The sequence below is a fragment of the Nestor notabilis genome, unplaced genomic scaffold, assembly GCF_000696875.1.
Source record: "Nestor notabilis isolate BGI_N333 unplaced genomic scaffold, ASM69687v1 scaffold6501, whole genome shotgun sequence".
Taxonomy (NCBI): Eukaryota; Metazoa; Chordata; class Aves; order Psittaciformes; family Psittacidae; genus Nestor; species Nestor notabilis.
Genome location: NW_009916051.1, coordinates 85,703 through 111,582, shown reverse-complemented (window position 1 = coordinate 111,582; position 25,880 = coordinate 85,703). Strand labels below are relative to the sequence as shown.

The 25,880-nt window shown below is 36.1% G+C and overlaps 1 protein-coding gene across 1 annotated transcript in view; it reads right to left on the bottom strand.

The window, feature by feature from the left end:
- The window catches only part of INSC (inscuteable homolog (Drosophila)), an 89,748-nt gene that overhangs the window by 44,891 nt on the left and 18,977 nt on the right, over window positions 1-25,880 (bottom strand). Inside the window, exons 2-6 of the mRNA XM_010024420.1 lie at window positions 16,094-16,439; window positions 15,503-15,555; window positions 13,759-13,882; window positions 11,239-11,352; window positions 5,612-5,737 (exon numbers count right to left, since the gene is read on the bottom strand). Of these exons, the coding sequence (XP_010022722.1) occupies window positions 5,612-5,737; window positions 11,239-11,352; window positions 13,759-13,882; window positions 15,503-15,555; window positions 16,094-16,439 (763 nt within the window). The remainder of the gene's footprint in view (window positions 1-5,611; window positions 5,738-11,238; window positions 11,353-13,758; window positions 13,883-15,502; window positions 15,556-16,093; window positions 16,440-25,880) is intronic.

Sequence of the window (25,880 nt, the reverse complement as noted above, 5' to 3'; positions counted from 1 at the left end):
ATAACTTCACAAGTGTGATTTCAAAGACTGGCTGCAAATGGCCATGGAAGATGAGCCAAAACAACGTTCTCTGATGGAAAAAGGTGTATTATACAAACCAGAGATGACTCTCCAGCCAAAGGGCTGTAAAAGGAACACATCACTTGAACTCTTTCCATGTAAATCATCTCCCATGTTCTTATAGCACATAAGCCAGTGCCCTGTGCTTTTAAGCATGCAGAAAGCAAGTTTCCATTTTTTTCCCAGTCATTTGGGAAGCTTCACGTTTTTCCTGTAAACAAGCACTACTTCAAGAAACAAACAAGAAGGACAATCCTCTCATAAAGCAGTGTTGAGAACATGACTCACAAAAAACTTGGAATGAATAACTTTACATGTTACCTGGTTTAGTGGGAGATAAGGGCCCCTTAACAACTTCTGTGGTACGAAGTTATTTCATCATATAACAGGTACTATGAAAATAAACACCCTCATTGTTGTGGAGCATTAACATGCTATGACAATGAAATCCACGGGCCGCTAGCTAACTTTTGTGTCCAGATTTTAGATGTGGTGACTCTCATACAAGGTCATTCAAGCTCTCATAATCAAAGCCTTCTCCATAATCCTCGCCTCTGTGTCGTAGTACAGCTATACAAACTTTAGTGATTTTAGTAGCTGTGATTTAAGGCAACACATACACTTCATCTGCAACAAAACTCCCGAGTGGTTAGAGCTCAGTGAAGCTGCACATAAGTTGTAGTTGCAGGTTCTGTAACAAACATTCTACTTAATTCTCACCACAAGCTTGTTTTTCAGATGTATCATTGACAGACTGTATCTCTGCCATGCAGAAATTATTATTGTGTATAAGCTAAAGATTGTTAAAAATCAGACTGTGTTCACCATGAACAATGGATTTAAGGTCACTCATGTTTAAGAAGTCTTCATGAAATTCATAGTTTCCCACCCACAAATATTGTACGCTTTTAACCAGCTTCCTCCTATCTCCAGACACTTTTCCTGGAATTAAGTAATTTGATATAAAATGCCTTAAATGAAGGATTCAAAGCAATTTCTGATCTCTACCTAGGCAAGTTTGCTTAAAGCACAGCAATAAAAGCTGTGTCATTTGTTAAAAAGGTTTTATTAATGAAAGTAACAACTACTGTCACCAATCTCTCTAGAATATCTTCTCTTTAATGAGTTGATTCCAGGTGTCTTGCTTTCTGAAGTAGTTTAAATAACGTAAGTAAACACACACTCCACAGCATTAATATTTAGGCAGCTGCTAGAATGACTTTTTGTTTAAATCATTATGGTTTTGTGGCAGTTGAGCCTTAATCTAGGTCCCAGCTGAGTTGCAGGTTTTTAATGTCATAATGTTACACATGCACAGTGAAAAATGCAGTGCATTGCACTATCTTTGCTATTTATTTCTGAACTAATTCTGCACTTCTTTTATTGCAGCAAGAAGCTTGCTTCAGTGAAAATCACACAACTGAGCTTCAGTGCAGGGCAAAAATAGGAAAGCCATGACTTCCAGCACCAGTCAGTAAAAAGCATTGTATGGACTAACAACTAACCTGTAGCAGAGAAACTGCCACAGTCTTTAATGTCAGCATATGTAATAAGAGACCCTTTGTTAAGAGAGTTCTGAAAAACAAGGACCTAATGCAGCCTCAGGAAGGGAAAGGGCTCAAGAACTCCTTTAGGCAAACAACGTGCTAAAGTTGTACAATTGTATTAAAATACAAACCCCCTTTTCCAGCCAAGGTTCCTTCATGTTTAAGACAATGTCTGTTAGATTGAGTGTCTTTACAATGAAAGTGGTATTTGAAGTACAATTATTCCTAATGTAATTTGCAGGATGTACATTATCAGACCATTAAAATCCCTTTTTTAAATTTAATTCTATTTTTCATCTTAAGTTTCATGAAATACACGTTAACCTCTTCCAGCTCTGTGCCTTCAACAGTCCTTCCTACATGAGAAATGTTGAGGTGAATTAAGTTTTCATGAAGGTTCAGATATTCTTTGTTATAGAATCCTCAACAAATGTCTATGCTGAGAAACAGTCTCCTACAACAACATTGTATTTCTGTCCTAAACTTCAGGCCTGAATACAAAAACAGGCCTGCATGTGCAGCACTAACATTGTTCTTGAGTTTTCTAGCTCCCCCAAACTCCTTGCAGTTCTGGTTTTAGTGATCTTGGCTATTTTCCTGTATTATCTATTACCTGTATGATGTTGCCTCTGCACAAACTCTGGAATGCCTAGGCAGAGAATAACCATCCTTGATGATGCAGTGAACTTTCTCCTAAAAACTTTACATGCTCAAGTGCCACAAGACACAGATAAAGCTCTCTTGGGACCAAGGATGGGCAGCTACAGTAATAATACAAAGGAGGAAAATTCTGAAGTGGGACTGGTCAGGCAGCCAAAAAATTATTTCGAACCTGCAGGTGTCACAGTCGATTATGAACTTAAAATGTACCAAACTACTAGCCATCTGTAAGCAGCTTGAAGCACCAAAATTACCACTTGTGGAGCACAGCTTATGTAGCACAACATTTATTTACACACAGACCTCAGTCACGAAATAAACCTGTTTCTTCACTTTCTTTTTACTTTAGTTGCATAATTTGTTACTGCTGAGTTCCTGGAGCTCTGCAGTTCAGTGTACAAGAAGAACTACAGTTTGCTGGCTCTTTTCAAGAGCCAGTAAAGCACTTGCAAGTGAAGTAACAACTATTCTAAAACTGGCATTTTAACCAATGGATTTTGTGTTATTGTATACACAGCCAACTAGGTTCACCTAAAAGAGTAAAAGCTAGTCATTGCAACAACTACTTGGTCATTGTAATTACAGGAAAGATCAGATTGCTGCTGAAAAAGTAACAACGGCTATTTTCAAGTGTGCTGGGAAGGGAGTAGTGCAGGTACGTATTTAAAGATGTGTGGCTGGGAAAAACAAGAATTATTTTTTAAAATATTGACAATAATATTTTTGCTTAAAATAGGCAATTTTTTACATCTTTAGAAATAAGCACTCAATTTTTATTTCCTTCATAATAAATGAGAACGGATCTCCACGTTGCAATCCAAAAAATTCACCAGAACAAATGGTTTAAGCTCAGTATAACATCAGTCGCATTAAATTTGCACTAATTATAAAGAAAGTCTAATGTTCAACAGCCTTACAAACCCAAGAAAAATGTTAAAGTACTCTCTACTTGGATTGTCTCTTGTGATTTACTGGCTTCCTTGTTTGCTTTCTAAATAACCATCTTCATTAACATAGATGTTCTTGTTACCTTCTTGCATTGCTACTGAATTAGCAAGATCAAAGACCATTGGACAAATAACAATATTCCTGACATCTTTAGTAATAAAGCACTGCAATTACTGTAGAAAGTGTTTCACCCCCTTTTACTTTACCTCCCAGACAAATGTTCTATCAGAAAGAAGAGCTCTTGCTGCTTTCTTTTAAGTGGTCTTTTAAACACTAATGGTTGTGAAATCTAATTGAAAAATGGCGGGGGGGGGGGGGGGTGTTTTTTTTTTTTTTTTTTTTTTTTTTTAATCTTGGATTGCCTAATCTGAATTGTTTGGAGGCCAAGCTTTATTTCTGTCATAAAACATCAAGTTCAAATTGCACTGATGTTTTAATGCACTAGGTGGCATAATGATATTCACATTAGAGCAAATTAAATGCTTCACCACCACCCAGGACTTAGTTGGATAACAGAAGCTGCCCTTTCTGCCAGACAAGAAGTTCTATGGCACTTTTTGTAATGATAGGAATGTTAATATTGTTAACCCGCTATTTTGTTCTTTGCAGAAGTCCTTCAAATTTTGAAAGGGAAAAATTGTTCTTATTTAAAAATGACAATATAAAAAAATTTAAAAAAATAGTACTTATGACATCAAAATACTGATTGTCTGTTCCATATACTTTCCGTAGTTTCCCTGTGGTCAGAATATCTTGTTGCTTCTAAATAGATGTACAAGAAGAGTGAAAAGAGTACAGAGAATAGTAAAACTTTCTTGTTCACTATCCTTCTTCATCTCTATAAACTGGCAAACCTGGGGTGTCACCAGCTGAAAAATTATTTAGAGATGACATAGCATTATACTGAACTGTTTTGTTTAACTTTTAGCATTTAGAGGGACATTAACCTCCTTGCAGGGAAAACTGGTTTCTTTTGATATACGAAATATCCCATTCTCTTCCACCAGAAACCCAGGCATGTACTGGACCCATGGAACATATGCAGCAACACAATTTTAGGCAAAGAGGTTGGCAAAGTAATAACCAAATACTCACATCGAACTTGTCTGTGCTGTTCAGGTGAGTAGGATTAACATCCCACTCCTCATGTTGCAGACTTAGGTTTTGCCAAGACGTGATTGAAGAATTGAAGGTCCAGCTGAACTGAACTACTGAAAGGAGTGGTAGGGATTTCAGCTAAAAATCCTTTAAACCCTACTCCAATCCTGATTGTGACAAAGTTTACCTTGAGCAATTTCACTTGTGACCAACATTAAAGTAAATCAATTACATATGAGCTTGACAGTTATCACTTTTTCTACAACTCCTATTTTGTCAGCTTTGATATGGGCCATATTAGATGCATGTTGATGCTGCCAGGAATTGGACCAGGTGAGTTGAATCAATCTTTTCCTTTTCTAACTATTAATTCCACTATTATAATGGACATAATGAAAGATCCTTTTAGACTGATTCTGGTGTCAGTCTGAAGCAGCATTATGTCAAAAAAAAAAAAAAATTAAGTCATCTTCATTTACTGTAAGCTCAGAGACTTGCTTTTTGCTGCAGATGTTGTGTCACGGTTTGCTTGAATTCTGGGCAGTAAATTACAAGATACTTCAATGTAAAGTGGCAGTGAAATCATTTATCATTAACTTGAAGAGGCCATTATTCAGCTGTAGAAGATGACTGTTTTATGAATACAAAGGATGAAATCATGATTTAGTGACCAGAAGTGTTCATTTTCCAAAACACAGCAGTATGTGGTGAAAGTGAGAAAGGAAAAAGGCCTAGGAAGATGATATAATTTTATCTGGATAATACTTTGATGTTTGCTGTCCCAGTTAAAATTAGCTTTTCTGAGACTTGCTGTTAATTAGCAGACATTTTTCTATTGGCTAACTGCTATAGCCATGCCAGCTCTTTCTGTGCAATTACACCTCTCACAAGGCACTGCAATTGCACACGTAGGTACCCTACCCAAGCATCAGGAAAGGATTTAAAGAGGTATAAAGCTTTCTGTCTTTTAAGGTTTGTTTAAAACATTGGCGTTTCTTTAAAAAAAAAAAAACAAACCAACCACCAGAAAAATACACTTTGGCACAGTCACTAACATGTTTACCTGTTTTGTGAAGATTATCCCCACTTAGAAAGCTTATTTGTGCAAGCAACTGATTAGGATAATGTCATTGCTGCGACTAATTTTGTAAAGACCAAAGATGTGTTCAGCACAGAAAAACTGAGCGGAGTGTAGAACACAGTACCAAACACCACCTAGCTATCAATTCCTAGAAGAGATTGAAGACAGGACTTCTCTGTTTTATGATGCAGTCAACAAAGAATTCCAAAGTGCCTACCTTTTCCAGCTGGTGCATCCCTTCCTCTACACAGCAAATGGATGCCAATGTTCTCAATGTCTGGGGATAAAGACACCTGAAACAATCCTGGCGACAAATCTTAAAGAGAGCAACTACACCTCCTTCCTGCAGGGAAAAAACAAAAAACCAAAAAAACAAGTAAACAAAAAAAAATCATAAAAGCAGCACTGAACATTTCTCCAGTATCAAAACAAGATTGGGACAGGGAGCAGATTCCTTTAGTAATTTATCCAAATTAGCTATCATTACAGCACCAACAAAGAGGATGTTAAGCTCACACAGAGAACTCAAATTGATTAATGCTTATACACTAAGCAATGAAAAAGTAATATAGCCTCAGTGGGAGGTGTGCTTAAGCGATTGACTTTTACCAATTACAAGCACAGTTTAAATTAAACTTGCCATTCATGCAAAAATTACAAAGAATTATTAATGGGCAGCAATTGAAATGACACTTAAGTGATAGCACAACCATATGCTATTAGTTTAAACCAGATTTTTGTTAGCATGTATTTCCCATTCCACTACATTTCTGAACTGCATACAATATATACTTAATGATAAAATACGAAACAGAAGATCATATGGTTGAAGAGCCACTGAAAAGAAGGTCCAAATAGGTGTTCCTATACAGTGTTATACAGTTACAGTCTATATCTTCACCCACTAATACATAATATTTGCATTCCTAAACTTTTTTCTTTAAATATGACAATCATGACAAAGACTTGAGTGTACATACATCCATAAAGTAGCTATCCTTAATCATTTCCAATACAGGTTGTAAACATGTATGTTAGCAAAGTTCATAATAAATGGAAAGATATCATTACATACAGAGAATATAAGCACTTCATGTGGTGTTTGGTTGGGTTTTTTATTGTTCTGCATTTCAGAATGTTAGGCCATGAGGTAGACTACAGATGCCTTGTATTATGTTAAAGCAGACATAATGAAAAGGAAAGAATTTAAAAAATTGATAGATGAAAGATCTCAGACTAAAGTATTAGGCTGACTGTAGTAAATTAAAAAGTTGAAATCATGGAGCAAGTGTAATATATACCCTTCTTTTTAAGCCTGTTTCAGTAGCTTCTATAAAAATATTTTTCAGATTCACAGAAATAATCTTTTTCTCCTCAGCCATTTGTGTTATTTGAAAACTCAACAGGACATACTAATATAAAACTTCTGGACTCCAATTTAGACTCTGCTCGCTTTTCAGAATTCTGCTACATTTTTGTGCCAGAATACAGTGGAGAATAATAGAGCAAGCACAGTTTTCTGTTTAACAGAAAGTTATGCCAATTTTTAAGAAAGTTAGACAAAATTAATACCTCAATATATTTTTAAGATAGAATTTTTATATTATGTCTTTGCACATGTATATGCAATTTCCGTGACATTAGTGAAAGCAGTAGGCTTACTGAGGTTTGCTCAAAGTAGAATTTATTTCTGGAATTGTAAGAAGTGCACGTGTATCTCTATACTGTTATATATAGCCTACCACAGAAAGACATTTCTCAGCCTTTAAAATAAAAATGGAAGTACACTAACAAAAGGATTTTTGTTTTTTTCTTCCACAAAAGAATATTGATGTTTCACCCAAGCAGTAATTAAATTATCTATGAAAAATACAGAAAATCAGCTATTATAGTGTTGTCCCCAAACCTAAGGTAACTGGAGATTTTATTTATTTATTCTCAGTTTGAAAGTACCCACAGATCAATGGAATCAGAGATTATCCAATACTCCGCTTTGGTCATAATAAACAGAAGTTCATGGACAACACTAGTAAAGCTCAAGTGATGTTGGCACATTTGCCTCAAGCTTTCCCTATGACAAATGATTCCCTGCTTTTGCCTCTGATGGGCAGGAAGTGATTTATTAGCGAGTTTGTCAGGAGAAGATCTAAACTATTTTGTGCCCTATGTGCCACTACCAAGCTGTAAAATACCGATCGTGAGCAAAGAACCTAGAGAGCTAAGTGAAATATGGAATATGCAGAAAATACCAAGTCTGATTCTATGCCTTGTCAAAAGCACTCCCCTCACTGGGATCTCTTGCATTTCTCAGGACTTATTCACCTTTTTCATGATTTGTCCCCTGTATTTTCTGCAATGATGACAAAACTATTCCTTCTGACAGGGCTACACAAATTGGTCAAACGGGTAAACAGTAGCAATCAAAGAAACATAAGAGCACTGAGGTTTGGAGATTAACTTGCTCCTTTCCAAAAGCACTCAAGACATCTAAGCATGCTTTTTTTTTATCTTTTGCAGAATTTTTGGCATTTCCAGGTTTTGACCAAACGACAGATTTACAGCTTTTGCTGTAATTCAAGTTCCATCTGGGGCAGGCTCTGCATACTCTGTGAAGCAGTATCTGAAAGAGAGGTGGAAGAAAAGGCATCCAACTCTAAACCATAATATTTTGCAGTTTAAGTCTGAAATGATTCAAAGTAGAGTGAATTCTCATCAAGTCTTTCCTCATGATGGAGGTCAATATTTACAATTAGCTTGAAAGATGATGTCCAAAGAAAACTTCACAGTAAATATTTTTTAGAAAAGGAAGTGACATAAAAGAATGCTAAAATATGTTAGAAGTGATCTTCTGCACATCCATATGCAACTTGAATAGGCAAACATTCTCCAAAGAAGGGTGTGATAAGCAGGCATGGCTATCTTCATTATCTTCATTTTTGCCTCTTTTAGGAGGCTATTATTGTAGCATCCAGTTCAATATTAGACTCTAATTATCATCTGTGAAATAGATTTCTTTACAAAGACTTTTTTTCTTTATCACTCTGTGTCCCAGCATTTATTTATTGTAACTCTGGAACTGATTTTTACTGTCTCTTGTGGTTGTTACAGAGAAATCAATTTCGAACCAGTCTACATAAGTAATGCTAATTTTCAACAACTGCTCAAGTCTGCTAAAAATTTAGGATTTCTGTTTTTTAACTTCTCCTTATGCTCTCAGAACATGAAGGTAGGGTTTTAATGACCAAGACTAACTTCTAAATGTTTAATATGAAAGATCCTAGGATCAAAACCTAATAGATGCAATGTAATAAAAAAAACTTGTGTGAATAAATCCCTAAAATGCTACCTGAGAAAATAATACAGCAATTTATTCACATTGTTTGATGCCTAAGTATGTGTCATAAGACTTAACAGAGAAGGATTTTAGCTGTATTTGGTTCCAAGGGTAGGAAACTGAACTGCAGACAGAAACCTAAAACTTTTCCCCAGTAGTTGTAACAAATGCTCTACTTGGTTCTTTCTTTTCTCATTTTCTCTTTTTGCTTTTAAAATTATCTAAACTGGTGGAGTTTTCATTATGCTGCCACCAATGTAGTTAGTTGCTTGTAGACAAACACTACAGATTTGGGTTCAAAACTCACAGCTCCACATTGGTTATTCTATTAGCTCAGAATTCACCCTTTCTATTAGTATCTAGGCTTTCTCCGTTCATTTCTTATCTCACCATTGCTACTACTCATTTGTGTCTTCATAGTTCTGACAGCTGGTGAGAACTACTAGCTGGCTGCCAGGGTGAGTCAGCAACATGACTTTTTCACATGAAAAAAACAAATATGGAAAAAAGAGAATATCCCTAGGTGGAATAAAATTATAGATTACACTTCAGCATAGGGGAAGCATTTTAAAGCCTTTTTAAATTTTGTTAAGATATTGACGGAGAAGGACAGTAGGGGAGAGAGAATACTGAGGCCCTTACCAAAATGTAAAGTGAGAAACCAGTTCCTACAATACTGTAGCTTTACAATATTATCATGATTCTTTGTTTGCATGTCTGAGATTTTTTGTGTGCTTTTTGTGTGATCTATAACATGGGACAGGAAAAAGCTAACAACAGTGATCCACAAGATCACACATTGTGAAGACATCATTGTAGGACTTCAAGGTTACATGAACAGATTTATTGAGTTTTGCATTTACTGTAAATGAATATTGTGCTTCGCTGGCTAGATTTTACCAAAGATAAAATGACAGCTCTGAAGGGAACTTCAGTACCTGTGGGAAGTTTTGAGATCTTTGCAAAACTTGAACCTATTGTCACACTCTTAATGAGTGGGGCAGTTCCAGATTTCTCCCCTTCCGTCACCCTGTACTTTCACTGTCATAGCTGGTTCCTCTAGTGACTGAATTTAAAATTCTGTTCTGTTAAAAGTCCTCAGCCACCTTGGTCACTGATGCAGGTAACTCGGGCAATACAGAAGATGAAAGATGATGATGAGTTGGGACATACGTATTTCACAGAGGAAACAGACAGAGGACAGGTGGTGCAATCACCACTGTAATTTGGCAACCAAACATCACTTAGGGTTCTTTGCTTAAGGGGATGCATTTCATCACTTGTAAATCTGCCACACATCCAGGTTTTAGTAGTAAAGTAATTTAGTGATTTATGGAAGGTCAGACCTTATTTCTGCTAAATGAAACTGTTACAGAATTTATGCAATGATAAAAAGCACAAACCAATTTTCCTCAATTTGTTAGTTCTGCACGTTTTAACATTGTTTTCAAATACCACTGAGTGGAGCTCAAATACCGATTTAGAAAAAATTAAACCTCTCATGTTGTCGTTCTCATTCTGAATCTACCTCATTCACAGCCTTCAGAACAGAGCGGTACCTTTTACAGTGCAAATATTCATCTAAAGGCAGATCAGAAGTAAAACTAATTAAATGCAACTGTTCAAGCTCATCTCTGAGCAGGACAAGGGATTGCCACACTATTCCACAAGTTTGGGAAAGGAGGTTTTCTTCTTTCTATATACACTGCAGTAGTGATTATCCTGTACTTGATCTCACCTAATACCCTGCCTTTCCCACTTGTTCAATATCCAGCTGTCCCCAAAGGTGCAAACACTGCAGGGATTGCCAGTATCATTGATCTTGGCATGACTGATTCATGTATACCAAAAGTTAGAATCAACTACTCTGTAACGAGAACACACACACTGCTGGAATTAACTGTAATGATGCCTCTCTGGAAAAGAAAACTAATGGATATGAAGTATTTCTAAAAGTACATGTCTAATAATATCTCTAACCTCCTCTGTACACACAGCTGAGGAGGACTTGCCATTTCTCTGTGTAGTCAGCCATATGCATGGCCAATTTCTCTCCACTTACATGCCTGGTATTTAAAAAGTACTGTCAGGAAGACAAAAAAATAACCAAAGATGCTGAAAGGTGCGGTAATACCTCAGGTGGCACAAAGGCAACCACAGTTGACTCAATGTCCAGAAGCATGTAGAAGCTTACCATCCTGCTGCAGTTGCTTACACAGGCATTGAGCTTTATTAAAGATTTGGGAGTTGCAGCCCTTTTGTTGTTTTAATCTAATAGGATAATTATGGTAATATACTCCTCAGAGTAGAGTTTGCAAAAGCAGCAAAGGGAGAAAAAGAATCCAAACAGTTTCTCAGGGTAAATTTTGATCTTTTACCTGGATTGTCTCCTGGAATACATAATTCCATCTTGTACTGTAAATTACAAAACTCACAACCACTACTGTGTTAAGTAGAATAACTCACTTGTATTATTAGTTTACTTTTGATTAGTCCATATATCTCCTTACCTTAGCTATGATACGGCACAGATGAGCACCTTCTTGGGTAAGGCTGAATAAACTACTAATCGCCGACTCGGTGATGCACATACTGTCTGCCAATTCTATTTGTCTCAGTAGGTTCTGTGTGACAGAAGGTAATAAACATGACTTCTGATGAAAACAATTAGTGTTATATTTAAAGGTAAGATACAGCAGAAAGTCTAGTTCACTTAATCTGTATCACCTTGCTTCTCACCCAGAGAAAGGAAAAAGGCAAAAAAACAAACCCCATGGGCAGGAGTTAGACTGATAACACTGTAATGCATTTTAGCATTGCATTTGAATAGATGTAACCAAGAATACTGATATTTAAAAATAAATATGAATAGAGTAAGAAAACAGGGGTGTGTGTGAGAACATATAATAAAGAGCTCCTCAGCTACTTAAGTAAGTTATTACTGGGTATGTCCTAAGATTGAATTAAAATTTTCAGAAGGGAACGGATTCTCTTAGTGTAGAAGCTGGTATCACAAGGCGACACAAGAATTCCACCTTATTTATAAGGATTATTGCTATATTCTTTCTAACACTACTTTCTAAGGCTCTGGGTTCATCACTATTCTCACTCTACACAGAAAATATCGTTGGCAAATACAGGGAAATCTTAGAGGAATATAGTTTATTTTCCAATGTATGAAACATGTTAAATCTTTTTATATGTGTAAGTAGTTATCTTGCTCTTGTATCTGTGCCATTGCAACTTCGCAGAAAAGCACAGCTGTCAAGAATATGAAGCTTATTGGATTTTTCTGAGAGTACATACAATCATTAGAGGAAGAATTTATAATATTTACTAGGAGAAAGAAGGTAAATATTTTTATGTTTAATACAATTTTGAAAGAAGTGCAAGGAAGTGTCCCACATTTTACACTGTTATTTATATAAAATTCAATTACTTCCTCTTTTATAGACTATATTCTTCCAACTTTAGCATTAGAAAAACGTTCCATAAAAGACATAATTTACCAAACCATGTGTTGATATGGACCTTTCCTGAATAAAATCCTGACACACTGATTAAGGAAAAAAAAGCTCTTGAGTACAAAATTTAAGCTGAGAGTTCTGGCCTCTCATGCAGGCACCTAGTCTGTTCCAGAGCAGCAAACTAGCCCCCGGCACATGCTTGATGGCATGTGGGCATGCAGCCTGACTGAATGGCTCAGAAAACTGTTTTTCAAAATGTTTTCATTAATGACCTGTAATTTAAGCCTTCTGCCACAAACATACACGAGATGATGCAGAGTAATTTCATGTGTACCAGTAGGTGCCAAAGTGAGCAAAGATAGAAATATTAGCAAGAACTGCTTTTCAAATTAAGACAACTAAGCATCAAAACAACCACAACCTAATCACTGATATGGAATATGCAAAATTATATATACACTTCAACTCACATGTGGCATTTCATGTAGCTCTCATAAATCCTAACCAAGAGCATTAGCAAGTAGCTTGTTAGTTTGACTGTAATTCTGCGAGTGCATGCTGGAGGTTCTCACCTTTTAGTAATAACCTTTTTAAATTACAAGGGGTGTTTTAAAGAACCACAACATTTTGGTATCTTAATACATCAAGGTATGTTAGAATTTAAGCAGTAGTATGCATTAGCTTTAGTTTAGCATCACAGTGAATATTATTTAACTATTTCCTCTTCACTAAGACTCCTATTTCCTCTTTTTCTACCAGGACAACATAAAATTTCAGCATAACATCAGCTCTAAAATATGGAGAAATTAATTAAGCATAATTACTTATTTGAGGAAGATTAGAGGGTGCAAAGGGGTTTCTAATGAGATCTCAAGAGAGAAACCAGTGTAAGACTGTAGATTGGTTAGACTTGCAAGTTACTACTGTTTCAAGAATGGTCAAATGGACAGCATTTCGTGCATTTGTAGTCTCAGACTAATTACTCAGCACATTTACGTACTTATATCACCACCAGAAACTCTACACCATTACTGTAAGGATACAGCACTGTTTCTAGAAGGTTACACACAAAACCTGTACACAACACTTAGGCTCTAGGAAGTAATGATATAAGGCATGCACTATTTAAAATGCGTGCTGTGAAAGGATACTTGCTATGTGTACATCTACCCAGAAGTTAAGCTTTTAATGAGAATCAGTGAGAGGAGGAGATAATTTTTTCGAGGTTTCTATAAAAGTAGCGTTTGTATGGAAAGAAGAGAAAATGTCCAAAGTTCTTATTAACAAGACATTGTCCAGAAATTAGATGCCTTGCATTGAAGGCAACGCATCAGGAAAAGTAAGCAACAGTGAGTCACAAGATCATTTTGTTTGGGATTTGAGGTTATTGGAGAATCTGAGAATACAAACACCTAAATCTCTTTGCAAGATATTTGTATTACTGATAAGTTTGCTGAAAATTGGGAGTTATAATTCTGATCCTGGTCTTAACGGATGCTTTCTTCTCAAGATGCAAAGATGCAACAATATTTTATTTTATTTTTTTTTTAACTAAAAGCTAACCTGTGCCTCATGTGTTAAAACCAGCTCTATCAACTGGCCAAAATACTGAGCAACAGTAGTGAGCGTTTCATTAATACAAGACTTGATGGACTTCAGTATCTGTTCATCTTCAGTTTGTATGCACCTGAAATGAAAGAGAAAGGAAACTGATGAAGGCAAAAAGATGCAGACAGACAACTATCGTTTTATCAAGCTGAGCTCTGTGTTATCAGGATATAATGAGAATTCAACTGTTCATGAGGACACTGTCTTTGTGCTATTATACCAGACTTCAATCAAAGCTTTGTCTACAAATAGCAAGTATATCAAAGACAACAGTGGACATGAATGAGTAAGTTTGGGATCACAACTTATTTCACAGACTGCAGGCCAAATTTTGCCACAGATGCTATGCTGTGTGTTTATACTGGTGTAATTCTGCTATTTTCCACCTATGCTAATAGTTACATCCACTCTATGATACCTGCATTTCAACTGCAGCTGTATATATCCATTTTTCATGATGGAAGAAATGCTTTCAAAAATTTTCATTTCTTTACTTCTTTGTCATAGTTTAACATAGCAAGATATGGACCCAAAATGGATGCATTTCCAGATAAGTAAAGTTCATTTAAATATAAAGAGCATACTCAAAAGCCAAATTTGGCCTCCTATGCAGAAAGATTACATACAGCAGCTTTACAGTGTTAGTATAACTGTCCTGAAACCAGTGATATTTGGCTGTAACCAAATGAGATAAAAATGGAAAACTATACAATTCAAATGAAGTAACTTGTACTTTCTCACAGAAATGCATTCATTTGATTCGTCAAAACATACTCCACTGAGGCACATCACTGTAACAGAAGATACGGTTTGGTCAGTAGCTCCACCTACACAGTAGATTCCTTTTTAAGCTTTACCTTTCTTTCACCCACCTATATCAACTTTTTGTCAAACAGACAAGGAGGGAGAGGTCTGATATGGGGCAAACACTACAAGATCAGAGCTCTCATTAAATCAGTGTGTCTCATTGTAGTAGATAAAAGTAAAGTCCGATCTGTGTGGGTTTGGCAAAAAGTAGTAAAGCTCAAGAAATGTTCTTTACTGTTAATTAAATGGCATCTTTCTCCCAATGATCTCCCAAGCAGAACAAGTTGCACAGTGTTTAAAGTAAATCAAAAAGGACTGAACTGTGCTGGAGGAAACAGGATAATTTATGTTAGGCAGAGGAAATATCATGAGAAGAATTATAAAGAGATTCTTATTTTCCAGTCTCAGCATTTTGGAGTGCACAGAGCTGAGTAAACCTACAACTCCAATTTAAAGGAGTATGTATATATTTCAGTTTGATTTACTAACACATGCATATGCGCATACGGGAACATGCAGTATGACAGTCCTGCAACATAAGTTTTTACACCAGCTGAAATCTTGGCTCCACAGAACTTCAAGGGAACTTTGTCACTGATATCATTAGAGCCAGACATTCTCCACTGATGTTGAAAAGCCCTGAAAAAAATGCACTTGAATGCAGCTTTGTGTCTATGCCAGATTCTTTGTGCAACAGCAGATCCCATCTTTCATTAGGATGCAGTTTAGATAAAAGCAGCTCACTTCATCAACCAAAGGCTACCATTTAGAAAGCCTTTCACAGCTGCAGGGCTCTAGTTCAAACATTTGAGGGTGTTAGTGGATTTGTACTTCTCATTAGAATTTCTACAACATAACAAAATGAATATTTGAACTAGAAAGTTTAAATTACCTTTCTGTGAATGCTGTAAATTCTGAACACTTGTCTAATAGAAGTTTTTCAAACTGTAGAGAGAGAAAGACAAAGTGGTTTCAAAGCAATATCCATACACACAATTGCTTTTTAAATAAATAATGCTTGTTTATGATAGTTAGGTGAAAACCCTCCAGGAACATATTTCCTATATAGACATCCTTTTTCTACTTTTCTGAATAAAACAAATAGAGATAAAACTGAAATAAAAAAAATAAAAATAAAAAAATAGTATTTTCTACATAGTAAATGCTAAGGAACTCACAGATGGGGTATCTAATTTCTTTAGTCCAGTAGTCTTCAAAACCAAAAATTTTTTCATTATTAACATTCAGAATCAGGCCTATAGGATCCAAAATGAGTTAAGAGTGCTTCCATTGCTGAAAAGGGATTAAAAAGTCTAAAACAAGGGACCAATATTGGTGTGTAAGGACTTCTTGTAGATTACAGCAAGTTTTACTTATTTAAAAAATACAAAAAAACCCCACCACACAAAAGAAACAAAGAAAAAAAAAAACCCCAAACAAAAAAACAAACAGGACAAACATGACATCAGGTAAGGCATCCTACCTGGTGCATTTCTTCTGAAGAATTCCTGGTGAACGTATTGTATTCATTTATCATTGAACGCACATGGCAGTTGACTCTCACTGTCATGCTGTGGACTCTTTGCCATCTATTTCTCTCCAACTTTTGAGAAATCCTGGTCAGCTCTGTGCTTATGATCCAAGCTCTTTTTAACAGCAGCTGCAAGTTATCACACGTACTATATTGTGAGGAAAGCATAAGTTCATTTTGTTCATTTTTCTCAATGCTGATTGGCTTGGACTGGAGAATACACATACATTCACAGTCTGTCATCAACTTCAAATCTTCCATCCATCGCTGAACGGAGTCCACCTGAATTAAGTGCATGCTAGAAGGCAGAGAAAGAGAAGGAAGAACAAGGTAAAACAAAACAACCTTAAAATAACTACCAGCAATACCATAAAGTTGCATCCACTTACCAGGTTGCAATTGATTGACAAAAGGCAGCTAATTGAGCAAATAATTTGCTTGTTGTAACACAGCAACATACTTAGTTTTCTATGCCAAACAGGTTTTGATTTTCTAATCACCCTTACACCACATACTCTGCTATAAAATCATTTGTGAAAATCAGTAGAGATTAGAGATAAGTAAACAGAAGTTTAGACTACACTTTTGGAGGAAATGTTTCTTGTACATTGAGAGTTTAATATGATGATAAGTGAGCAAAGCTATAGGTGTGGTTGATTGTTATGTATGGGACTGTGCTGTCAGCTTTTTCTATACTTTGTCTGTTACGCACAACAGAGAAAGCATCTCTCCAGAGCCCTTCCACCTACACTGACACAGCCAAAGCAAGACAGTGAATGCTGCAGTCAGCAGCAATATCTGTTTCTGCTTTATCATAATCCCTTAAACCTCAGCTGCATTTTATTTTCTGACCTTGTCTTTCACCTTATTTCTCACTGCTTTCTGAACAATTTGCACATCTGACTTCCAAAACATATATTTTGCTCTGCAGCAAATACGATGCAAACCAATGAGGCTGAAAAACTCCTTGATGAGTATATTCTGATACAGGGGCAATGGGTTTGCCTATTTTGCACCCTCCAGATAATAAAAAGTGGTACCCAAGAGCAGCTGTACTGAGCTGTTCTGATCTCACCTTTGTGAGTTGTCCTGAGTTCCCCAGAACCTTGAGGTAGAGCTGCCTAAATTTTTTCTTATAGCGAGGTGCCTAGATCCTAATAATAAAAAAAATATCAACTTCTCACCCCAACCATACACACAGAGTCAGGTTTTATTAGACATGACTAGTGTTATTAACTTGTATCTAACGGTATATAAAGATCAGGTATAAGACCCTAGGTCAGAGCAAAGTTTACACAACTGCATTTATCCTTACCTACCTTGTCTTTGCAGACACACCATGGTTTCTACCTTTCTTTAATTTAGCTCAGGGAATTCCCTAGTGGCAGCACCCTGATCCCTTTCACACTCTGGAAATTTGCTCCCCCTAAAGCCTGCCTGGCCCATTGCTGCCTCCTGCAGTCTCTCACAAAATGCAGGCTCCCAGTCTTTTATTTTGACCCTCTCCTACCACACCTATGGCTGGACCTGTTTCCTTTTGGAGGAGGGAGCTCCCGAAGGAAGGAGCATGACCTCTGCCAAGGGGTCCCATCTGACCCTTGCTTCCAAACCAGTGACAGAACAGGCACTGTCTATTGTCTCTGGAAACCACACATCCTTTTTTTTTCCCTCCAGATTTAACAGTAAGCCCAGATATTTTCAGTTTACATTTCCACTCCCAAATCCTCGCAGGAGACCAGTTCCTCTGGTAAATAAATGCATATAAAAAACCCCAATTTCAGCATCAATAGTAGATATTAGTATATATATAAATATGTATATAAATCTAAGGGGCAGTTACATAGAGCTAAGGGGAAAAGACAAGTTATTGTTAAAAAGCCATCATGTATATTCAAATTCCTTAAATTTTCCTTAACTCTGTGTAAAAGCTGAAAGTATTCTCAATGATTGCTGTTGAAATTAACCATGGTTGCAATAGTAACAAAAGACTATATCAATATCTGTCCACCACTAGGCTCATTATATCCCCTCTAAATGCAACATCATCCATGGTAATAAAGCAAAGCAGGAGGCCAAGAGTTCAAAGTATCACTGCAATTCTCCATGGCATAGTAGATGTTGTTTTTTATAGGTCTAAAAAAGCTTCTGTGGAATTTATAAACACAGGCATGACTAACAAATGTAGTATTTGCATACACACTTCCAAAAGGGGCACTTTACTCAGCAAGAATTTCAGATTTCTGATCTACAATGAATAAAATCTTTTTTCCGGAGTTTTCACCAGCTGAAAATCATTTTAATTTCCAACAAGTCTTTTTAACACAACATGAAATACTGCAAAATTTCAGTATTATCTCTTTCTCTAGTGGAAAATGGATTGATAATAAAAGGATTCCAAAGAATTAGAGTTGAAAGGTGAAGAAGAAACAAAATTAAGTGAAAGCAAGACAAACTCGCCTTGTTTTCATCTGTGCCTGCTAATTGAAAGAAATACAACTGTAGAATTTAGGCTGCTCTGCCATTGAAACTTAGCATTCTTTAACACACAACAATGGCAAAAATAACACAATGCACCTCTTTTCAGTCAGAATAACCATAGGAGATTCCTCCCACTATGTCAGTTTTTCTGACACATTATTCTTTAAAATACACATATATCATGACTAGTGATGTGAAATATATAAATGATTCATTTTCATACACATCTCCCTGTATTTAGATAAAATCTTCCTAAGCATTCAACAGATGAGCTTGTAGATTAATTTTTTATAAATTAAGCAAAGCAAAAAGTGTGATCATTCCTAATTAGTTATTAAGAATCATATTCCAGACAGCATTTACGGAACTCCAAAAACAAGATGAAAATTTCCATTTTGTCTCCCATTACTGAAAAAAAATAAAACCATCTATGCCTACAAAATAAAAACAGCCATAATGGGTCAGACAAAAAAAAAAAAATAAAAGTGTCTAGTCCATTATCCTGCTCCCAACACAGCCATTAGGAGATGCATAAGGAAAGATTATAAGAGGCATGGCAAGAGCTGAGCAACTTCTCCTTGCCATCTTCTGGCAATTAGTGGTTTAGGAACTTCCTAAGCCAGAAGTTGTATCTAAGCAGGATGTTCTTACAATCCATGAAACAAAAGTAGCCATTAAACCCTTTTAGAACTCAGTTAAACTTTCATCCTTTACATCTAGTTGCAGTGTCTCACATTTTTTATATAAACAAAGTGTTTCTTATTGTTTGTTTTAAACTTTCTGCCTGGATATATTAATACAAACTCTTCATTTCTTGTATGCTAAGAGATACCTAAATGATAGTTGCACATTCACCCTCTGTGTATTTCATTTTATTTTTTACGTTCTCTTGGTTATCTTGTTTCCAAGGTAGAGAAACTGGGTCTATTTAATCTGTCACCATACAGAAGTGATTCTATTCTTCCAGTCATCCACTTACTCTCCCCACCTTTTCAAAAAGTCTTTCCAATCTTCCTATACCTTAAGATGTGATGGCAAGAAATGCACACAATATCCAAAATTCAGGTAAATTACAGATTTCTACACTGCAATTACATTTTCTGCACTGTCGCTATTTTCCAGCAATTTCCCAAATTAATTTTCTTTTGCTCAGGTGTTATCCAGACAGCTGCTTCTTTTTTACCTTCCAGAAAAATCTACTTATTTTGAGTTCAGAATCTCTCATGAGTGATAATACATAATTTAGAGTTCATTATTCTATAGGTATGATGAGAGACATTGTTCTTCAGCTCCCTTCCCCTCCTCATGAGGTACATTATGTTCATTAACATACAATTTCTTCCGGCATTTTACATTTCAGTGATTCGGTATTATGAGACTTCTTGTGTTTGCACATTATTTTAAATTAACCTGAACAGTTTTGCATTAGCAGGAAGTGTTGTTGTCCTGCTATTACAACTATTTTTCAGGTCATTAAATACATTATGCAAGATTGGTTCAAGCATAAGGGACCTTACTGGTGTGATTTTTCCCAGTTCTGTTTAATTGAGCAACAGTAACTGGGTAACTGACAGAGATCCTGATGTATATAGATGATAGCTCCCCACCAGTTAGAATTTCTGAATTTAGTATGTCATGGCATATTGACAAAAAAACAATTTATCTAGACTCTACACTATAAAAGCAGCATTTCATGTAAAAAAAAGTAATAAAAATAATTCAGTGCAAAATAAAAATTCAAGAGAAAGTCTCCAGCATTTCTTCAAAGTCATTCTATTTTAATTGAGGTTGTAAAATATTTGATGAAGTTTTCAAGAGCACTCCACTGAATTTGTGTAACTAGCAATTTGAATACTCTGAATTCTAGTGCACTTGCCAAAAAAACAGTGTCTTTTAAAAATCGTGTTTTGACAACATTATTTGGTGTCACTGGGTCAGACCAATGGCATGTTAAAAGTATATTGCTTCTAAAGATGCTCAGACCTTGTTCCCTTGGACAGTCATTTCTGCATACATCACACACTGTGGGCAAATTCCATCCTGCAGAAAGACTTATCTCCTATTTTAAACTTCTAAACAGAGGCATATCATATTCAGAGTTCACTACCAGCATTTCTCTTCATTTTTGGTACTTTTATCGTCTAGCAAGTAGTTTAACAAATGACAAGATCTTTAGGATAGACAAGATGGATTGACATCTGAAGGACTGTGCTCACTCCTGTTGGTTCTACATGAATACAGAAGTGAAGAATTAATTAACTACATCATTTGTTTAAGACTTCCAGCCTGGAACTCTTTACATACACTTCTTTTTTTAAATTGCAAATGTTGTAATGAAAAAGAGCTACATCTCCATTTTAGCACTGAGTTTCACTAAGTGCAAAAGTTCCATCTTTTTTAACATTATGTTGAAGTCTGAGCTGATCAATTCATGTGAATAATTCCAGTGGTCATATTTATAAAGTGTAAAGACTTCTGCTCAATCAAGTTATATTTTCAAGGCTTCTTTGCCTTTTTATCCATTTTCGCCTATTTTGACAGATTTATTACCAATACTAATGATAGTATTTAGTACAGCTTCCAGATAGGCCTACAGTGAAAGTCAATGCCAAGTCTTACAACTGTGCTCAAATTTATTATTCTAATTACTGGTAGGTAATTAATTGGCAACAAACAACTTCTTGAATGGATTTAACCCTCTACTTGAATATAAATCATACCGAATTTTTTTCTGATTTGTCTTTTGAAAATTATTCATAGGTACCCAGTATACCCAGGGCCAGTTTCTACATCAATACAATGGACAGCAGAACTCAACTCTCCGTGGAAGGACTTAAGGAAGAACCATAGAGATGAATCTTACTTATCTTCAAGTTGCTTTAGACAGTATTAATTGTGTAAGAACCTTGTAGCTCCATGATATTGTATTTGCACTGAGTTTAGCAAATATTTATAGAGTGAGCTAGAGTGCTAGCTTAGAAGATACAGAATAGCTTTAAAGTAGCTGAGAATCAGATTCTTGATTTTTAAGTGAGCATACTTGCTTTGTAGACAATCCCTAAGGTAATAGAGGTCTTTGAATATTTGGTATTTGTAACTGATGCAGCAAGCAATGTGTTCTTTTTCCCCTTGGTTTTACATTCATCTTTTCCAGTAGAACATCAGCAATCCAGCTTCACTAGTGCAAAATTTGGGCTTAGCACAAATTATTTAAACCTTTAGAAAACTGATAAAATGCAAGTTAGTTCCTAGTTTTTGAAAAAAGTTAACAGGCTATATTAAAATGGTATTTTAATTCGCCTGATTTGAATGATTACTCAATCATTATACCTAAAGTCTAACAATTTCCCCTGAAACATTTCTCAAAACAAGTTAAGGACAGGTGCACTGGGGTCAGACAGATATTCTGAAGCGTATTGTGGAAGTCAGAACTTTTATTAGGCAACATTGATCGCTTGTCTATGCTTTAACATTTCCATTTATTTTAGGAGTAGGTTTAAACCACAAAGACATGCAGCAGAAGTAACAGAGGCACTACCACTAGTTTCAGGAACCAGCATGCCAATGGGCAGAATTAACTATTGGAAACAAAACCAGAACTACTCAAAGATGACAAATAAAATACAAATGTATTACAATGGTGGTATTGACTTTTTTGTTGACTAGGGACATTTCAATATTGCTACTTTTCTAGTAACTGATGTCTCTTCACCTGACCTGAAGCCAACAATGGCCTCTCCCACCAAATTCAGTTTGACATCTGCACTCTGGGATGATAGAGTTGCTCAAACCACCAGCTGCCCCCAAATCAGTGCTACTATAGATAACATGATAAAACCACAAATGGCTTGTGCCTTGTTGAGCATCCCTCCAATTTCCGGAAGGACATAAATGAAGATGAGCCTATGAAACTTAGAACTATACATTTGTGGTCAGGCTACAGCATTTTGTGAAATCTTATGCATTTACCAATATAGAAATGTCTATAAGGATAGTAAAAATACCATAAACACTTGTAATGTATAAGGTGTGATGTGTAAATTAACTACAGCTTCATCACACCTATTTAAAAGGACACATAAATCATTTAGTGCTAAGTGCTGCAACAACGTTCTTCTCAGATCTTTACATTTTTCTGATAAATCCTCACTGTAAAGTTGTCCCTTTCTAAAAGCGTCTGGAAATATTTTACCATCACAGACTTACTGGCACACTACAGAACATAAGGAAGACAATTTAAAAAACCATACACACTCACAAAAAAAAAAAAGGAGAGAAAAAACACCACACAAACACCACCACCCCCTCCCCCAAAAAAAGCCCAAAACCACAGACCAATTCAGCTTGATGATTAGCTTATGTAAAATTTAGGATAAAGGTATATATTAATTTTATTCACATGGTTACAGTTTAAATGGAGCCAGGTCCTTTCCTCTGTTGACTAAAGGGATAGTCAGAAGGCAAAAGAACTAGTTCAAAACGTGTTTATAGACTTTTAATTTGTGCCTGGTACATTGCATTGCTAAAACAGTAGCTGTCTTAACATGCACATAACCTACTGAGTTCACAGAAGATAAAGAGAGCAGCAAAAGAACATGATTTCCTGACAGGAAGGCAGAAAATGCTAAATAAACCCTGTTATCAGCAAGTTAATGACAGTATAAGGCTGCTAATATGCCTGTTTACAGGCAAAGCTGAACAAACAGTATGCTAATGTCACAATTACCACCAACTAAAATATGTCTATTGAATTTATATTTGTATAGCATTATTAATTCCTACTTGCAATGAACGCTATTGCATTAGTAGCATCATTTTAAACTAGTAAATGGACTAAAATTTCCAAAACCTATTAGCTTGGTGAACTTTGTGATATCGGTATATTTAGACTTAGTAAACTGTTATGGACTCAGCTCAGACTTGATGGGCTTGATCTGACTTGATGAATCCACCAGACTTAGAAGCAGGCAACATTAGCCACTCTGCTATTCGTACAATATGGTTTAGATGGGGAGAAAAAAATGCTGTCCTGTTGATCCTGCTGCTTCAGAGTCCATGTGGAAGCGGGGTGGGCGACTGCCAGTAAAAATCCACTGCTCCTAGACCCCTTCACCAAAATGTGTTGGTATGAGTTACTGACATGCTTATAGTTTTTCTACTCTCCATTTGACCACTGGTTCACTGAGGGTGAACATCAAATCTGACAAATGGAACTCTGTGATACAGCACTTTAAAACAAAACAAGACACAACATTGGCCTTTTTCGTTCTGTCTATGCGTAAGAGAGTCAGTAACTCACTGAAGGTCAGAGATAACCCATTTACAACAGGACACTGATTATTGTCTAAACTCTGCTTTCTTCTCCAAGTTCATTTCAGCAGTAGTATGCACTCATCAGCTACACTGGCTTGGATGTTCTCTGGCCTGAGATTTCTCGCCTAGCCAAATCTGCCAAACCACAGGGCATTTCTGTGCTCTGCACAAAAGAAACAAACTTAGACATTAAGCTAAAAAAAAACAATCTGCTGACTAAACTTTGTGAAGGATATTGGTTCTTTTGTTCAGCATGTTACTTGATCATTTGTTCTGCAGTAAGTAAGCGGATTCCCTTAGTTCCTCAAGCAAATTCTCTGATAAGCCAGATGAAATAGCTATTCCCTTCATCTAAGGTTAGGTCTTGAAAAAAGAAACTGTTCTCCAATTCATAGACCAAAGCTCTGCTGAAAAGGCAAGATCCCACCACTCCTGTTCTCTTTCCAAACGACTGCCCGGGTCTTGCAAAAACATGAAACAGGTTTTTGGTTTTGTTTTGTTTTGTTCTTTTTTCCCTGAAAAATGAGGTTCCAGAAAGGATCTTAGCTGTATGCACAATGGCATAGTCCATGACTTCGGACTCTATTTAGTTCAACATAAGTAAAACAGCATAGCCTGATGGAATATCATAAGGCAGATCTACTCAGAACACTTTTACTACTTTCAAGCTCAGCTTGCTAACTGAAGTATGTCAATGATCTTGAAGGGATGTTGTCATCAACATAAATTTAAATTGCTAATTACTGAATACACACAAAGTTCTCACTCCCATAAATAGCTGGGTATGTTTCCTGCATTGCATGACAGAAAAGTCAACAAGGCCATCAGCAGGAGAGAATATGCTTAAGATATTAACCAGAGTTCATCCCAGTTCATTGCTTCCTGATTCTCAGACTACACTTGTAATTGCAGAGGACAATATTTCTCATAGCCTTGTAAAAACAGCATGCTGTAAGAGAGAAGTCCTTATGCGTACCTAGCAGGGAGAAATAGAAATGAAAGAGAGGAGAAAAACAACACTGTAAATAATTTGGGACCACAGAGCATGGCAATGCTCATTCACAATCACAAGCAAGGACTAATTTGGAGACTAACATGAGAGTCCATGAAAACAGTGCCAGTGCCTCATTGAACTTTTTTTCTTCTTCCTCCAAATCTGCCTTAATTTCTAGTTTAATAACAAACACTACAGCTCTCTCTGCCTTTTTCAAAGGAGTTATGACATGCATTATGAGCAGCACCATTAGCCTTTCACCCTTTACTATTTACTCATTTAAGGTCCTAACCCTACTGATTAAGTAAAGCCTGGATTACCTAAATGAAGGAAGCAAGAACCATTTTACAGGGAGTTATGAGATCAGTATCACTTAGGAGACTACAGAAATCTGGAGACCCTCAGTCATATCTGCTGCATGGCAGCTCCAGCTAAAACTGTCTAAAAAGGAATAAGAAAAGGATTGCCTGCTGTTGGCTTTTTTAAGATTCACATTGGAACATTAACCCTTCAACAGAAAAGTTAAAAAGATGAAAACTAGCAATGGTGTCACAATTACTAGAATGAGTTGGTAAAAATATCTGAAGTAGGATCATTCAAATAAGAAGGCTGTTTCTAATCAAACAAATTCAATATTTATGCACATGCTTACATAATTCAGAGGATTGAAAATGAAATCTTACACAATCAAATCCACTTTTCTGATATGAGAAGCAACTAGATCAGATAATTTGTTCCTAAATGGGTTTAAAAAAAAAAAACCCACCAAACTCTAAAACTAATTTATTGTGGGCTCAAAAGTGTTCTATTAAGTGGCTATTCTAGAATTGCACTGCTCCAGGTTAAAAGTTTCTTACTTCTAATCTAAATTTTTTAAAAGCCAATTCACTACCATTTGGATTCATCTTTTCTTTTAAATAAGAACTTATCTTCCAATGCATTTCTAGAAAGCAA